At 55.1% G+C, this 17,143-nt stretch overlaps 2 protein-coding genes across 3 annotated transcripts; one reads left to right on the forward strand and one right to left on the reverse strand.

Moving 5' to 3' along the window:
- Positions 1-545: 545 nt before the first annotated feature.
- Positions 546-4,042, forward strand: C5H1orf210 (chromosome 5 C1orf210 homolog). Of its 2 annotated transcripts, XM_036073445.2 has the most exons (5): positions 546-600; positions 1,716-1,808; positions 2,496-2,548; positions 2,700-2,816; positions 2,939-4,042. In XM_036073445.2, the coding sequence occupies exons 4-5, from the start codon at positions 2,798-2,800 to the stop codon at positions 3,256-3,258; spliced, it is 339 nt and encodes a 112-aa protein (XP_035929338.2). In that variant the 5' UTR covers positions 546-600; positions 1,716-1,808; positions 2,496-2,548; positions 2,700-2,797; the 3' UTR covers positions 3,259-4,042. The 2 variants fall into 2 exon arrangements, with proteins under 2 accessions (XP_035929338.2, XP_077927866.1); XM_078071740.1 differs by lacking the exon at positions 2,496-2,548.
- Positions 4,043-13,392: 9,350 nt separating this feature from the next.
- On the reverse strand, positions 13,393-16,677 carry TMEM125 (transmembrane protein 125). Its single transcript, XM_036073446.2, has 3 exons — positions 16,527-16,677; positions 15,065-15,202; positions 13,393-14,843 (listed from the first exon to the last, which is right to left on the reverse strand). Exon 3 carries the CDS (start codon positions 14,700-14,702, stop codon positions 14,043-14,045), a length of 660 nt encoding a protein of 219 aa, XP_035929339.1. The 5' UTR covers positions 14,703-14,843; positions 15,065-15,202; positions 16,527-16,677; the 3' UTR covers positions 13,393-14,042.
- Positions 16,678-17,143: the final 466 nt, after the last annotated feature.

Raw genomic sequence — 17,143 nt, forward strand, 5'->3', positions numbered from 1 at the left:
CCCCCAAGGGCACAGATACACTCCCCATTGACCTCCACATCACCCCCCCCCACCCCCCCAGCGAGGGCTCACAAACATTTTTGCAGGCAATTTTGAGTGTCCTTGGTCCCTGTGGCTTTGCCCGGGAAGAACTCTCTCTTCCTCCCCTCCAGTTCCGGCCCACCGCCTTCCAGGGCCTGCAAAACTCCCGCTTCAACTCTGGACTTTGTACCTGTCATGGGAAATTCACTAGCTTATCAGGGCCCTCAGCCCGAGCAGTTGCCTGCTGAGATGTCTGCCTGTCCCTTCTAGGGCTTCCTGGACCCCTCTCTGGATCCCAGCCGCAAGGCCACCCCCCCCTCAACTTCCCACACGGCGCTGGGGGTGGGGGTGGGGCCTACGCCAGAAGGTCACCGCAAAAGCTTGGCAAGAAGTGTTCTTAGTCCTCCTGATTGGAGGCGTTGCCTGCTGCCCGGCCCTCCGCCCTCACCTGCGGGTTAGGCCCCGCCTGCCTGCGGCGTCCCCAGGTGAGTCAAGCGGCAGCTCCGGCCCACCCACCTGTCCAGGTTCTGCCCGCCCCAGCCGGAAGCTTCCTCCTTGGACTGTGGACAGTTCCTGCAGGTGGGGAGCAGAGGGGAAGACATTGGGGGGCCTGGGAGGGGGATCCCAAGATCCCTGAGGGCTCTTGGAAGCTTTAAAAGGAGCCCCAAATCAGGGTGGGGTGCGTATGTCTGTGAGATCAGAGGGTGTGTGTTTGTCGGTGGAAGAGATGTGACCTGTGGGGGTAGGGTGACAGCCTGTGGGGGTGTGTGTCCTTGACAAGAATTCACAGGGACAGGGCAGGCAGGAAAGGAGTAGGAGTAAAATCTTAGAGACATCAATTTGAATACAATTCATTTCCATTTAAAATCTGATTTTTCTGAGGATCCAGTGCCTATTGGGGCCCGGAGTAGGCACCCAGTGAGTGAATGAGTGATTGAGCTCTCCTTTCTGACGCCCCCCCTTCACTCTCCAGCTCCCCCATCCTCCTCTGTTACCCACCCTGAGCAGCTGAGCACCAAGCTCTCTGCCAGCACCAGGGCACACATTAACCAGCCCAGGCGTTGGCCCCAGGCAGCTGCCCATCTAGTAACTGGCCACTTCTGCTGGGTAGTTGACTGTGTAGGCCAGGGAAGGGGTCCTCCAAGGGGGTCCTGGGACAACCTGACAGGCAGATATGGTCTGATTTCACCTGGAGGGATAGGGAACTCAAAATCCTGAGGAGGGGGTGGCTGGGAAACAAGAGGGAAGGTGAGCTGGGAGGTTGTGTGTGTGTGTGTGTGTGTGTGTGTGTGTGTGTAGCACAGGGAGGGAACTGTGCTGGGCTGTGGGGACTGGAAGAACATGCTGAGGAATCTACGTGCAGCCCTTAGGGCCTGGGGAGCTCTGGAAGAATTTTTAGGAGTAATGGGGTCAGATTTGGGCTTTAGGCCCATCACTCTGGGGAATGGACTGGAGGTGGGGAAAGATGGATTAGGAGGTCATGTAGGAGTCGAGGAATAGGATGAAGGTGGCTTGGATGGGGCAGTGGCCAGTGGGGTGCAGGGGAGGGGCAGAGCCATTGCACAGATATTTAGTTCCAGGAAGAACTGATGGGGCTTAGTGACAGGTTGGAGGAGAGGAGGGAGGGTTTCATGAAGATATCAGTATTAAAGAATATGGAAGGTACTCCCCTAAACTAGATGCTTCTCTCCTAGGTGCTTTCCTAGCCTGGATACTCCTCCGCAGTACTCCTCTGATTCAGGTGCTCCACCTGCACATTACTCCAGTCCTAGGCGTCCCTCTGACAGGTACTTCCCTAACCTAGGTGCTCTTCCTCTAGATACTCTTCAGATTCAGGTGTTGCTCCCCCAGGCCTTCCTCTGACTCAGGCGTTCCTCCTCCTGGTATTCCCAAGCCTAGATGATCTTCCTCCAGATACTCCCTTAATTCAGGTGCTCCCTCTTGCTCCTCCCTAGCCCTAGGGGTTCTTATCCAGATAATTTCCTGATCCAGGTGATCTGCATTTGGCTACTCCCTGAATACTGCCTCCCTCTGGGGGCAGACGGAGGTCGATGGACAAACCATGTGTCTGAAGAGCTGAGGGTCGAGGTGGGGTGGCAGGAGCTCCTGACTGAGGAGGAGTGGGGCCCCCTGCCTGGGTAGGGACTGGCACTCTCCTCTACATGTGGTCTCTACTTTGGTTCATTAGCTCTGAGCGATTGCTGTTGTCCAGCCCCTGGGAGCCAGAACCACCTCTGCCCCCCTTCCCATCCTCAGCCTACCAAGCAGTGTAGCAGACTGGGCTCTGGGCCCTGGTTTCAGAGACCTGGGTTCAAGTCCTGGGACTTGGGCTGAGTTAGTTCACCCTCTGGGCCTCAGAGTCCTCCTCTACAGAGAGGGGATAATGTTGATACCCACATTAGAGGTGTCTGTGAGCCCATTGCCTGGTGCCTAAATCAGACACAGTGTTGAGTAAGTTCCTGCATTTTTTTCAGGGGCTTGCAGAGCCGGACCCCACAGTGTTCCCTTACAAATAGCCAATTTCCAGGTACACAGCTCATTTCTCTTTTGTGCACAACTGGTTATGGTCAATCGTGCAGTGTCCAGAGTTTGTGCAGCGCCCTAACGTGGCCGTGCGTGTGCCCCGGGGAATGTGCACCTGTGCTCCCCGGACACCCACTTGTGTGTGTATCTTCTAGGACTCTGGCCTCCAGGGCTGCCTGGCATCTGGGGGTTTCTGTGGAGCTCAGGCTCTTCTGGCAGAAGCCGAGGCTCACTGGCGTCTTCAGGCCCCTCCATGAGTGAGGCAAACCAAAGTGAGTTTGGGAAGGAGGCCGAGGAGGGGGGGTTGGGGGAAGGACCCTGTCTCCACACCTTTCGGTTTCCCCAGGGAACCCATCTGGGGCCCCCATCCATAATGCTGTCCCTCCCTCTGCAGCCATCGTGGGGCCCTCAGGGCTCCCAACAGTATCAGCTGTGTCCCCTGGACCGGGCACTGGGGCCCGGGCATGGCCTGTGCTGGTAGGGGTCGTGCTGGGGGCTGTGGTCCTCTCTCTCCTCATTGCTCTTGCTGCCAAATGCCACCTCTGCCGCAAGTACCGGGCCAGCTACCAGCACCGCCCGCTGCCCAGGACGGCGAAGGTGGTCTGCCCGGAGGTGGGTGAAGAGGACGACGACGGCTTCATCGAGGACAATTACATTCAGCCTGGCGCTGGTGGGCTGGGGACTGAGGGTAGCAGGGACAACTTTTCCTTCTGAGCCCCAATCTTTAGACCCCCTCCACCCCCCGCCCATACCTGACAACTTAAGGATAGTGGATATTACAGAGGGGCCACAAGCCTCAGGGAGAGAGGTATCTAGGGCTTCAGGGCTAACCAGGGGTAGAGCAAGCCTCCCTTCCCTGACGCTAGGTACTAAAGTGACAAAGCCTCTCTTGCTCAGTAACCCTCAATGGCTCCCTGCTGTTCTCAGGACAACTACCAAGGGCCTGGCTAGGGAAATAAGGCCTCTTTCAGCCTCTTGGTTCACTTTCCCAACCTCACTCCCTACTAAACGAATTATTTGTTATTCCTCTTCTCCCACATGGTGTTTCTCCATGCCCTTTTTGCTCACACTCTCAACCCGGCCTACACTGCCCTTCTGTTCTCTCAAATCCTCTATGACAGAGGGCACCCGGTGGGGGGGGAGGGGACTCACTTGGTTGAGTGGCTGGCTCTTGATTTCTGCTCAGGTCATGATCTCAGGGTCCTGGGACTGAGCCCTGCATCGGGCTCCCCGCTGAGGTTTCTTTGTCTGTCTGCCCCTCCCCCTGCTCATGTGCATGCACACACTCTCTCTCTCTCTCAAATAAATACATAAATCTTAAAAAAAAATCCTCTACGACAGTGATGAAAATCCCTGGCCAATAGAGTCCCTCTGGCCTGCCTACCTGCCGGCATTTCTGGTGTGCCAGGATGATAACAGTTTAGCTGGTGAAAACCAGTGTGCCAAGTTTCTTATTGAAATTTTTTCAGTAAAGTAATCTAAATGGTTATATGACATTTTTCACAGGTAGTAATAAATCTATTTTCATTTTAAATGAAAGTAAAAAGGAGTCACTAATTTTTATTTTCCTGAATTGGGACTTGTGCATTAAAGTGTTCCTTGTCGGGGCGCCTGGGTGGCTCAGTCGGTTAAGCATTTGCCTTTGGCTCAGGTCATGATCTCAGGGTCCTGGGATCGAGGCCCGCATCGGGCTCCCTGCTCAGTCAGCAGCGAGTCTGCTTCTCCTTCTCCCTCTGTTATCTCTCTCGCTTTCTCTCTCTCAAATAAATAGATAAAATCTTAAAAAAAAAAAAATGTTCCTTGTCACTCCTAGCTGGAAGACACGGCTCATGCATCCCTTCCTCCAGGACGCCTCTCGTGAGCCCTCCCTCTCACTGCACCCTGTGAGTTCCTCTTCCCTTCTCTGGCCATGGCGGTGGATTTTAATCTGTATTGGAGTTTGCACAGCCCCCTTAATGTGCCTGTCTTCAGGGCTAGACTGTGAACTCTCTGAAGCCACAGGCCATGCCTCATTCTGTGTCCTCATTCTTGCGCAAGGTGGATGCTAAATAAATATTTGTCACATTTGTTTCATTACTGCAGGCTGAGTAGTGAGGAGTTGAAAGGTGAGGGAGTGAGTCGATTGTGGGAGACTTTCTCAAGAGTTTGATGAAGAGGAGGAGGGCAGGCTCATCCTTGCTGGTGGGGAGATTGGGGCAAGGGAGGCAGTTTTGGGGTGTATGTGTGATTCAACAATTCCATACGTTACTTGGTGCTCATCATGACAAGTGTCCTCTTAATCCCCATCCCCTATTTCACCCATCCCCCTGCCCCCCTCCCCCCTGGTCACCATCAGTTTGTTCTCTGTAGTTAAGAGTTGTTTTTTGGTTTCTCTTTTTTCTCCCTTTGTTCATTTGTTTCTTAAATTCCGTGTATGAGTGAAATCATATGCAATTTGTCCTTATCTGACTGACTTATTTTGCTTAGCATTATGCTCTCTAGATCTACCCTTGTCATTGCAAATGGCAAGATTTCTTTTTTAGAGCTGAATAATCAGCTGAATAATATTCCATTATATGTGTGTGTGTATCACTTCTTCTTTATCCATTCATCTACTGATGGACACTCAGGCTGCTTCCATAATTTGTCTATTGTAAATAATGCTGCAATAAACATAGGGGTACACGTACCCTTTTGAATTCGTTGGGTAAATAAACACCCAGTAGTGTGAATACTGGGTTGTAGGCTAGTTCTTTTTAAAATTTTTTCAGGAGCGTCCATACTGTTTTCCAGAGTGGCCGCATCAATTTGTGTTCCCACCAACAGTGCACAAGGGTTTCTCTTTCTCCCATCCTCCATATCCTCTTGTGTCATTGATTTTAGCCATTCTGACAGGTGTGAGGTGATAGCTCATTGTGGCTTTGATTTGCATTTTCCTGATATTGAGTGATGTTGAGCATCTTTTCATGCGTCTATTGGCCATCTGTATGTCTTCTTTGGAGAAATGTCTGTTCGTGTCTTCTGTAAAACTAAAAGACAACCTGCTGAGTGGGAAAAGAGATTTGCAAATGACATATCCGATAAAGGGTTTGTATCCAAAATGTATAAAGAACTTATACAACTCAATACCAAAAAACCAAATAATCTAAGCAAGGGAGGCAGTTTTAAGAAGGGAGAAAGTTAAGCTTTTGGTCGAAAGCAATGGGAAGAGAATTAAAGGGACAGCTGACTCAGGAGGGCAGGAAGCAGGTGGCTCCAGCAGCCTGAGGACAGGCACGTACTCTTATGTCACTTGTGGGCATTAATGAGACTCCATGCCTGGGACCCCCGAGTTCTGGATTCCAAGTTTTAAGTACTCAGGTGACAGAATGCATCAGCCCAGTTTGGGTCAAGTATCCACCACTAGTCCAACCAGCTATGAATGGTGGCAGGCTCCTGTAGTGCAAATGTGATTTTGGGAGCCTGCCTATTTGTTCCAGGTCATTCCCAGACAAGGGGAAGTCATCATGAATCAGGTGGCCACCCTGCATATGCCCTTTGGATGCAGTGCTAGCCTTTGAGAAAAGAGCCAGCACAGAAGGAAGGTGAGGGCAGGACTGATACAGGGAGGAGCTTGAGAAAAAGGCAGGTCAAGTTGGGCTGTAGTGTAGGGTTGAGGGGTGCCCTAGGCAGGGGTGAAGCTGAAGGGTGGACCAGATCAGCTAGGGCTTTGGTGCCAAGATACCTTGCATTTCAATATGAGAGGAGCTGAGGCTCATCTGTGGACTTTTTTGGTCAAGGAATGATGTAATCATGATAGAAAAGTCATTCTGGATGCTGTGCCAATGGGTCGGAAGGGATAGACCCAGAGGGAGGTGATAAGATCTGCCTAAGGTATGGCAGGGAACAGAGAGATTCCAGAGACACAGGGAAGGAAGGGTTGGCAGGCTTGCTGCTGCCGGATGTGGGGGGTAGGAAGGAGGCAATGAAGTCGCCCTGGTTTCTGGTTGGGTGGCTGGGCAACCTGGGGAGGGGCCGGCTTTGAGGGAACAAGGATTCAATGCTTGATGCGCGATTTCCAGGGGGAGGTGCCCAGGGACAGCTGGATTCACCTGGGAGAAGTCCGGCCTGCAGATGTGGGTTTGGGACTAGTCTGCAGTGGGGTCCCTGAGACCCAGGAGTGATAAGATCAGGGGGCCTGGGTGGAGTGGAGGAGGTACAGAGCACTAACTAGGGGAACACTGACATCTAAAGGCTTGTCAGCAGAGGAGGACGTGACAGGGGAGCCCAGTGCACATGTCCCCAACCCCGGCCGTTGTTCCCGAGTCCAGAGACAGTCTGACCCTTGCAGGCCTGGAAAGTCCCTGTGTCTGGGACAGCAGCATAGGCTGCCCCAGCCCAAGACCTTGAGAAGGACCTTGAGTAGCAGAACTAAGGGGCTGAGGGCACGTCCTGAGCAAGGGAAGAGCCGCTGGGAACGCAGCAGGGCCTGTTCCCTGCCCTCATGTCCCCTCAATGCCTACCTAGAGGGGCTGTCCTGCCTGAGTTCTGGGCCAGAGAGCAGCTCAGCTGTCCCCATGGTCACATATTCTTCGGGACCTGAGTCAGAACCTCTGAAGGATCCAGGGAAGGTAAGGGCTTGTTTTTCCTGAGCCCAGCACCCAGCAAGGGGCAGCAGGGAGAGCTTCCTCCCAGAACCTGCTGTGGGTGTTATGCCTGGCTGAGCAGGCCCCTAAGGTTGTAGGAACCTTGGACCCTGTCCTGAGAGGCTTTCCTGGATTCCTCTGAGGAGGGGTTTCCACTGTGCTCTGCACGCTTGGCCCCATGCACAAAGAGGGAGTGTGATTTGGGTCCACAGGTTCAAAGGCCCAGTGATGCTAGAATCGTGGGAGGCCTGGGACTCAGCCAGACCTCTCTCTGTCCTCCCTCCCCTGGCATCAGGCCCTGGCCCCAGCCTGCCTCTGCCCCCAGCCCTCTGTACCCTAGCCTGTAGAATACAGCAAATGTCAGCCAAACCCCTCTGGGTACCCTCAGGGCTTGCTCCCTACAGCAGGGGGGCAGTCTTCATCCTGACGGCGGCGGAAGCTTGCCAAGCTTCCTTCCTCCTCATTCACTCTGGGCTGGAGATTTGACTGTGTCTGTTTCCCAGGACTCAGGTCAGAAGATCTGGGGCACCTGGGTGGCTCAGTTGGTTGGGCCTCCGACTCTTGATTTTGGCTCAGGTCATGCTCTCAGGGTTGTGAAATTGAGCCCCACCTCAGGCTCTGTGCTCAGTGCGGAGTTTCCTTAACATTCTTTCCCCTCCCACCCTCTCTCCCCCTCTGCTCCTCCCCCTCCCCCTACCCCCCCGTCGTGCACACACATACATACTCTCTCAAATAAATAAATAAATAAAATCTTTTTTTTAAAAAATATTTTATTTATTTGAGAGAGAGAGAGTGCGCATAAGCAGGAGGAGCAGCAGAGGGAGAGAGAGAAACAGACTCACTGCTGAGCAGGGACCCCGAAGCGGGGCTTGATCCCAGGACCCTGGGATCATGACCTGAGCCGAAGGTAGATGCTTAACCGAGTGAGCCACCCAGGCGCCCCATAAATAAAATCTTAAGGGAAAAAAAGAAAGAAAGAAAAGAAAATCCGGTGAGGACAGCAAAGGACTTGGATTAGAATCTCTGATAGTGTAGAATATAATAACAGTAAGATCAACTGCCCTGCTGGGCAGGCACCCCCATTTTATAGACTGAGAAGTTGAGGCACAAACAAGTTAACTGCAACTTGCCTGCTTCACTCAGCAACAATGCCGTGATCTCACCCCAGAGTACCGATAAAACAGATCTAGAGAAGGAACCTCTTGGTACTTGGACTTGCTCCCATCCTGCCCGGGATTGGCACCCCCCTCCCCCGAGTGAATGGGAGCTGAGAAGTCTCAGGGCGCAAGCTCCAGGTTTGGAAGGGCAGGCTGTGAGGGTAGAAGTGGTATGCTCCAAGCCAGTCCCTGGGGCTGACTTCCATGGCTATGCCCAGAGGAGCCTCACAGGTCCTGGGCAACAGTCGAGAAGGCAGCCCCCATCGGCGTGCAGACAGCTGAGCGTGAGGGGGCGTGTGTTGGTCCCCTGAGGCCAGGAGGAAGCTCCTCTAGACAACTGAGTGTCCCCAGAAGGCCTGAGGTCTCACGTGGGATGTAACTGGATATAATGTAAGAACCACCCAGATTGGAACAGATCATAAGTTTCTGGAACATGTTCTTCCAGTATCTGTCCAGGTGACACGGCTGAGAACCTGGAATGTGACTATTGAGCCCAGGAGGAACCTGTGACAAGTGCCTCTCTCTACCTGCCCCGCTGCCCAATGGGGACCTCCATGGTCTCTCCATCAGCCCTTGCTTAGCGCTGCTTTTTACCCAATACCAGCTTAGATTTCAGGGTCTGTTAGGTCAACGTTTCGCTAACATCCTCCCCTTACCTGCCCCATTGTCCCCCAGGCCTGCATCTTGGCCTCTGTACGCTGTTGCGAAAAGCCTCTGTTAATGCCTGGTGTCCAGCCTCCCAGGGGCTCTCCAGGCTTCTGGCAACCTTGCTGTTTCCTTGGCTAGATTCACCTCTCCTCCGTAGCAGCTCTTTAAAACGGCCTCTGCGTCACAGGGAGAATAGCTGTTGGCCAGGGCCTCCCTCCACTTCCTGCTCCAAACTTCCCTGGTCTGCATTCTTTCTTTTCTCCTATCACAGTGGCATCCTAAGCCCAAGGCCTCCGGTGCGTGCCCTGGAGCTGCCCTCCCTGCCTCTCCACTTGGGGACTTTTAAGAACAGCCTCTTCTCTGCCTTCTGTCTTAACCCTCTTGTTCTATCAACATTCTATCAACCCATCACATCTCTCCCAGCTTAAAAAGCTCCTCAGTCACCAAGACAGGTTGGTCCCACCCTCCGAACGTCCATCAGCTCTGTTGTGTTTGGCTCTGTCCTGACAGCCACCCCTTTGTCTGGGCGGCCATCATTTCGCATCTGGAGATGCTTTCATCAACCAAAGGATTCCTCTCTCCCTATTTTTGCCCCTCGCAGTTAATTCTCTATGCTGCAGGCAGAATGATTGTCCTAAAACACAATTCGGACCAGGCCATTCCCCTGCTGAGAATCCTTCACCGGCTTCCTCTTCACCTTAAGAAATGGTGCCACCTACTCTGGAGCCTCTGAAGCCTGGGACTGGCCCAGGGCTCCTCCCTGGCTGCACCCCTTGCCTCTTGCCGGTGAATGCTCCAGTTCCGGCCACACAAACCCCGTTTCCTTGAAGGAGCCAAGTTCTCTCTGCGAAAAGCCTCTCTGGACCCTCCGTCTGCTCTTCCTTCTTTCTGGGATAGTCTTTCTTCTCCATCTCTCTAGCTTGGCCATCTGCTTCTCATCCCTCAGGGGCCAGCGGAAATGGCCCTTCTGGGACTGATTGGACGTTTCTTCGGATTCGTTTACTCCTAAAGCCAATTCCTGGCTCTGCAGCCAGCTGGTCCCAAATCCTGTTCTGGCCAGAGTACTTTCCTCATTAAAAGCTTTCTGTGCTTCTCATTGTCCTGAGGACAAAGTCCAAATTCCTCAGCTGGGCCGACAAGGCCGTTCCACAGATGGGAGTAAAGGTGGAGCTATTTGGTAGGAGCAAGGTGAAGGCTTCCCGCTACATGACTCCTTTTCTCGGGACAGGGAGGCCAAGCCTGCGGGGGTGTTGCTGGGGTTGAAGGCCATGGAGAGAACTTAGGGGCCGCCGCTGTGGAAGCAGGAGCTGACCAGGGAAGCACAGTGGAACTGATGAGTAGAATGGCAGCCCAGCTGAGATGGGTGACGAGGAATTCATGGTGACACCAGGCGGCCTGGCCGTGCGGATTTCTCTAATAACCGCTCACCGTGAGGCATAATAATCCACCGTGGGTGGATTCATCCAAGGAGGGGGATTTGCTGGGGCAGTGGGACCAAAGGACGGGGAGAGGGGTGCTGAGGAGTTGAGGACTCTGTCAAGGAGTGGGTGAAATGATGGGCCATGGGATCTTAACCAGAAGGGAGGCGAAGACAGGAGGGGGAGGGAAGACAGGAGGGGCCAGTGGATGTCCGGTTGCAGCGTGGACCGAGATGGGATTTAGAGAGATGCTCTGAGCAAACAAGCTGGAGGTGGGAGGTTGTGGGAAGTCAGCTTTAGTGATTGCAGAAGCATTTCTGCCCTGCCTGTGCCTTGACCCAGCTCCTGCCCAGACCCACATGATAGCTGGGTGTGGAGGTTTCCACTGCCCTTTGGAACGGCCCTCGGGGGCAAGGGCCATATTCTTCATCTGGCATCCTCCCCAGGAGAGCCCAACACGGGCCTTGTCGGCAACGGCTGCTTATTCGGACATTTGTGCGATAGGACTCATCCCCTCCCCTTTCTCTAGGCCTCTGTTTCTATTTTCCTTTAGTTTTTTTGTTTTTGTTGTAGCATTTTATTTGTTTGTTTTTCTCAAACAAACCTTCTGCCCCTTGTTTGGGTTTTTAAAAGTAATCTCTAGGCTCAACGTGGGGCTCAAACTCATGACCCCAAGATCAAGAGTTGCGGGGTCCACCAACTGAGCCAGCCAGGCACCCTTCCTTTAGTTTTTTAAAAGAAATATCGTGAAAGAGTCTAACCCTGTCTCAGATGAAAAGAAACAGGATTTCTCCCCATATTACAGGATGGAGAGGCAGTCTATGGTCCTCTGATGGCCCTGGAGTTGTTGAGAATGGGAGCCCTGGAAGAGTGAGAATTTGGGGGCAGAAAGATTCTGGGCCAACAGTGGACAGTGGCCCAAGTTCCCGACCCATCCCGTTCTGGGTAGGTCTCTCCCTGATCCTCGCATACCTATTGCCATGCGACCAAGCTGAGTAATTCATTCATCCAGTAAAGCTCCTACTATGTGTCAGGCCCACCTTGGGAACAAAGGATATGCAGATGAGCAACACCCCAATCCTGATTCAGGAGACAGGCACACAGGGAAAGAACTGCAGACTGGTGTCTACAGTTGTGGGGCCCGGCATAGAAAATGGGCAACTCGTTAGTTTGGGGGGACAGGGTTGGGGAAGATGCCTAGAGAATTGGGTCTTGAAGGGTATGAAGGCAAGGAGGAGAAACAAATGCTGGGAGAAGTGAGAGAACATGGGGAGGTCACAGTAGTTCCGTGGGGCTGGCTCATGGGCTGCTTTGAGGTGCGAGGGAGGCCAAATCATGTCAGGGAGGCTGCACATTAGTCTGCATGCCGTGGGGGATCAGGGAAGGACCTGAACGTAAGTCTGTTTTAGGACAGCACTGGGTTGCCACCTGGAGCTTCCCAGGTATAGTCTGAAACTGGACCTCATACGTGGAGGGCAGGAAGAGACCAGGGACGGAGACAGGCCACTCCAGATCGGTGGCTGGCAGGCGTAATGGGCAAGGGAACTTACTTATGAGGCTTTTCCTGGGTGGCTACAAGACAAGATCTCTGCACCTGCCTGTCAGACCGTAAGAGTTTATACAGAGGCCTTCACTGGGTTCAGTCTCTCGTACCATCCAGATAGTCTCACCATGACACCACTGTCTCAAGGCTGTATCCTTGGGGCAGCTTCTAGGAGCCGGAAAGGCAAGCGGGACACACATTTCAAGGACAGGAGAAGGGGTGAGGAGCCTCCCATCGCCTGGGTCCAGCTCATGGGTCAACTGGCAGTTACATTCCCCCAACCCCATCACCTCCCCTAATAGTCACTGTGGCTCAAGTGTGTGTGTTGGGGTTGGGAAGGAGGTAAACTGAAGAAGAAAAGAGCAAAAGCAGGGAGGCCGAGGGGCCAAGAATCAGGCAGAGATGGGGAGGGCACTGGGAGTGAGCCTGGAGAGCTGAGCACCCCATGCACATGTGTGGGGGAGTCCACAGATGGTGATGTGGTCACTGGACACCGGATAAGGAGGGAGCGAGAGTGCTGTCTGGGACCACGCCGAGCTTTCTAACCTGGGTGCTGGGTGAAGGCCACAGTCCCCAGGTGAGACGAGGAGATGGTTCAGGATGAGGATGAGGGGGATGGGATGTTGAATATGTGGGGTCTGAGATGCCATAGTTCCCGGGGAAAGGTTCTGCTGTCCCCGTGCTCCCGGACATGGCCTCTTGTTTCCGCTCACCTGGCTTCCTCCTCGGCTGGCAACGCCCTTCCCTCATCCATCAGCTCAGCATTTTCTCCAGGAGGGCCCCTAGATCTTGGCCCCTGAAAGCAATTTTCTCCCATCAGAGCACATGTAGCTCTATGCTTAGCGCCCCCTGGAGGCCCGTCTGGTGTCCCTGCCTCTCTTGGGGCCCAGGCCAGGCTGCGCGGCATCTGACCTTGAGAAGCAGGAGTGATGAAACTAACTTTGGGAGGTGATCTTTGCCACCCAGGAGGGCGATCCCTTCCAGGGCTGACCCCAAGCAGGAAGTGACTCTTACAGCCCAGGGGGGTTTCACACAACCCTCCCTTGCCTGGGGGGCGGGCGGGGGTGGGGTGCAGAGGAAGGCCGGCTGGTGCAGCAACTACAGGGGTCAAGATGTTCTGGTCCTAGAGGTGGGGTAGGGAGCTGCAGCCTCCAGAGAAACCAGCTGATAAAACCCCAGTGCTTCAGGCTTTATCTTGAACCAGTGCAGGAGCCAATGTGAAGTACTCGGGCCACACTCCTCTCTACACCCCACTCCCCGGGACCAGAAACCCACCACCTTCCTGAAGGGAAGCATCCAGTCACCCCAGCTCGCCTCCGCAGTACCTATGGGGAGAAACCACAGGCCTGACTGGGGACACAGCACCTTTTGTCAGCTTGAGAGAGGCACAGTGTTCCCTGGAGAAGGGTAGTTGTTGGGGGTGGGCAAGGGGAGGGGGAGGGAAGGTCTCTAGGTGAGATGGCGAGGGACAATCACAATGACAGCGGCCACCACTTTTATTGCACACCTGCCATGTGCCTGGTCCTTCCATACACGATGGCATGTGGCCCTTACGACCGATTTCCACGACCACGACTGTGACTCTCCAGAAACTGAAGCTCAGAGAAGTTAAGTCACTTGCCCCAGGCCCCCAGCTGGTGAGTGGTAGATGGGTGGAGGGGGTTCCAGTCCAGTCCTGGCACATCGTGGAGCCCGTGTTCTTTCCACTTTGTCACCAGTTACTCTCCTCAGTGAAGAGCCACCGGGATGGTCTCCGGGCTAGGCAGGTAACAGTCACTCCTGGGAAGTCCCTGATAGGTGTCACAAGGCAGGGTGGCCTTTGAGGGGTGTTGGGAATAGGGGCCAAGAATCTTCAGGGACTCGAGAGGGACAGGCAGACTGACCATTCCATGGTCACAGACCCCCAGTTCTGAGGAGACACCCCCACGCCTTCCTGTGGCATGGGGACACGTGGTCACACAGCACAAGTCACACAACCCTACAGAGGGTTGGACAGTCCTGGGGAGACGTACATACTCACACACACTCTTCTGCACATGGACGTGCAAGCACACACCCACTCACGCCCGCTCACAGCCCGGCGCAGCTCTGTGGCCGCTGAGGCAGGTGGCCGAAAAGGGGAATTGGGTCAGATGAGGCTGGCGATGCTGGATGTAGTCTCGTGACGCTGGCCGGCAGACAGCTGGCCTGAGATGCTGAAGACGCCGCCGTTGCCCCTGTGGTCACCGTGGGTGGAGGGGGCGGCCGCATGGCGACGGGGACAGTGTCCATGCACGCCCACCTGATAGAGCAGCAAGCCCAGCAGCAAAAGCGAGCCCGAGGCAGCCAGGCCGATGCCCACCGACAGCATAGCGGCCAGTGGCCGGGCCGGGGCAGGGGCAGCGGCCAGCCCGGCCAGGGTCAGGCCGGTGACCAGCACCACCAGGCCGCTGAGCAGCACCACGAGGGCATCGGCCCCTCCCCCGCTCCGCAGCAGGGCCACGTGCTGGGGCTGGCGGATGCAGTTCATGTCCTGCACGGCCGAGCTCATCAGCTGCTTGACCAGAACCAGCAGGGCCAGCAGGCAGAGCACAGTGCCCGTCGCCAGCCGCCACTCGCCCGAGCGGCTGCTGGTGGAGGACAGCAGTGCCACGCCCCCCGCCCCACAGCCCGCCACCAGGACCACGGCCACAGCGAAGCAGAGCGCGGAGCGCCGCGGCTGCTGGGACCACCACAGCTCTACCTGCTCTGCCAGCATGTCTGGGGGCAGCCCCCCCGCCGGCGGGGCCGGAGCCTCTCCTTCAGACATGGCGGCGGGCGGGGTAGAGGGCAGAGCGCAGCGTCGGGGCTACAAGGTGTGGGTCATGGCCTAGAGCCCCCCACCGCCTGCTTGGCAGCTAGAGGCCCAGAGTCCCGTTCCTCTCCCAGTCCAGGGTATGGTCACCATCACCTGCAGGGGGGATCACACTTGTTACCTCCCCAGCCCACTCGCCCTTTATGGTCTCTCCCGGGAGCCTGGGGGATGATCCCTGGGAATCCGCCCCAGTGTCCCCCGACAGACCCCTCCCCAGCACTGCCACTTGGGAATGCCTCTCCAATGGCCCCAGGAGAGTTCCCCCACAGAACACATTCCCCCACCCCTCCAGGGAAGCCCCTGGCCCAGCCCCTGACCTCTCTGGCTCTCTCAGTTGCCTGTCCCATCCCGGCTGGCCGAAGGAGCTGGTGCCACAGTGGATGGTGGGACCGAGAGCAGAGATAAAGCCTCATTCAGGATCAGACTCACATGGCCTCAGCTGTCACCGCTGGCTCCTGGGGGGAGGGTTGCGGGGAGGGAGGGGGCTTATGACTTAACCCTTCTGGAACCAGCAGCCTGACCCTGAACCTTCTCTCTTGGGACTGCAGCTACTTCTCTGTGGGTCAGGATCTAATCCCTAACTCTCTCCTTCCCCAACATCTCATCTGATTTCCTATCCACAGCTGCTGGTGCCCCAATCCCTCTCTCCCCCAAACCTGGATCTCCCTCCTAAGCTCCAGACCCAAAGCCAATTGTTACCTTGATGTTCCCTAGTCATCTCTGATGCAACACGTCCCGACCCAAGCTCGTCATCTTAGCCTAGACCTCCTCCTCCTCTCATGTTTCCTACTTCCTTGTGAAGTGCACGTCCCAGGGAGGCTACCTGTAAAACTCTCTCCACATAGTCCCTGCTTCCATCCCCACGCCTCCTGCCTCATCACCCCCACCCACGACCCTCTTCCTGCCTCCTTTCTCCATTCTCCCTCTCACCAACCCCCTCATGCCATTCTCCTCCTCTAGGATTTCTCTAAAGTGGAGCAAGGGAGGAGGGCTCTGTCCTTGAACCCCAGCTGCTGTCCTTACCAGCCATGGGACTTGGGCGAGGGACCTGACAGTGGTTACTCGTTTAACAGCCAGCCAACATGACTCAAACTGGGCAAAATAAAGCAGGGTGGTCCCTGCCCTCAAGGAAACCCAGCTTACAGCAGGTGCATATATGTGATAAATGCCCGGTGTGTGGGTGAGTCAGAAGAGGGGCTTAGGGGAGGGTCAGAGAAGCCCCAGATGAGTTCTCCTCTTAGAGCCTCAGTCTCCCTATTGGAAAAGTGAGGAAAATAACATTTATCTTGAAGGATGGGGGCGAGTCATTTGACATCTCCACTTCAAAATTCCAATGGGAATTCCAGGCCCTGCAGAGATGCCTAAAGAACGCTTTTTTAAATAAAAGAATGTAATGTTCTCCCCTCCAATTCAGGATAGGACCCCTGCTTTACACATAGGATGCAGGTCCTGGGTCGTTCCAGGAATATGATGAACATGGCCCTCCACGGTATACACCCCCGATGAGTCTGTCCTTCACAACCCCTCTGAAGGGGCAGCCTAGCACACAGGGTGGGAGGAGCAGGTGCAGATGCCCCCAAGGGAGGTGGGGGAGGGGCCTTAGGAGGGGACCTGGAGTCAATCCCAGCATTCCTCAGGACTGTGCCTTCACTGGTCTGAAAGCGCTTGCACAGGTGTGCTGGGACAGTGGGGCCAGGCTGGGGGTGGGTGGAGGTTCTCAGGCCGAGCCAGTAGGAGAAAGTGGGGGCGTTGGGGGTCAGGGGACCATGGGGCACTCACAAGAAGCCTGGAAGTGCTGGATCCGATCAGAGCAGGCAGGGCCAAGCAGATGCGGCACTCCAGCTCCATTTCCGGGGAGGTGCTTCACCTGCCTAACCTGCGTCCAGGTAAGCCCTGGGGGTGTGCGTGGGGAGGGAGGAGGATCAGCAGGTGTTTCCTAGGCAGGGCTTGAGTCGATTGGCTGACGTGGCACAGCTCCTTCTGCCGGGCTGAGGCATTCCTAGGAAGGGAGGGGCTTCTGTCTGCTGCTGTTAGGGCTCGAACACAATTCTCAGATCTGCGCAGCAGGAGGAATGTTGTCTATCTGCCCCAGAGCCTGGACCCTAACCCATCCCCCCCCCCCCCCCCCCCGCTCCAAGCCCAGCTTAGTTTTAGTGCCAGCCTAAGCCTAACCCCAACCCCAGCTGCACTTTCAAACCCTAACTAGATTTCCTAGCTCCGACTGCAACCCCTACCCCACATCTTAGCCCCAACCCCCAGCCCCATTTCCAAATCCAATTCCAGCCCCAGCTTCAAATCCCAACCCCAAATCTGGCTTGAAACCTCAGCTCCAACTCCTCACCCCAACCCCAGGCTCCAAATTCTGGAATTAGACCCTAGACCACGACTTTGACTCT

Source organism: Halichoerus grypus, chromosome 5 (genome assembly GCF_964656455.1).
Source record: "Halichoerus grypus chromosome 5, mHalGry1.hap1.1, whole genome shotgun sequence".
NCBI lineage: Eukaryota > Metazoa > Chordata > Mammalia > Carnivora > Phocidae > Halichoerus > Halichoerus grypus.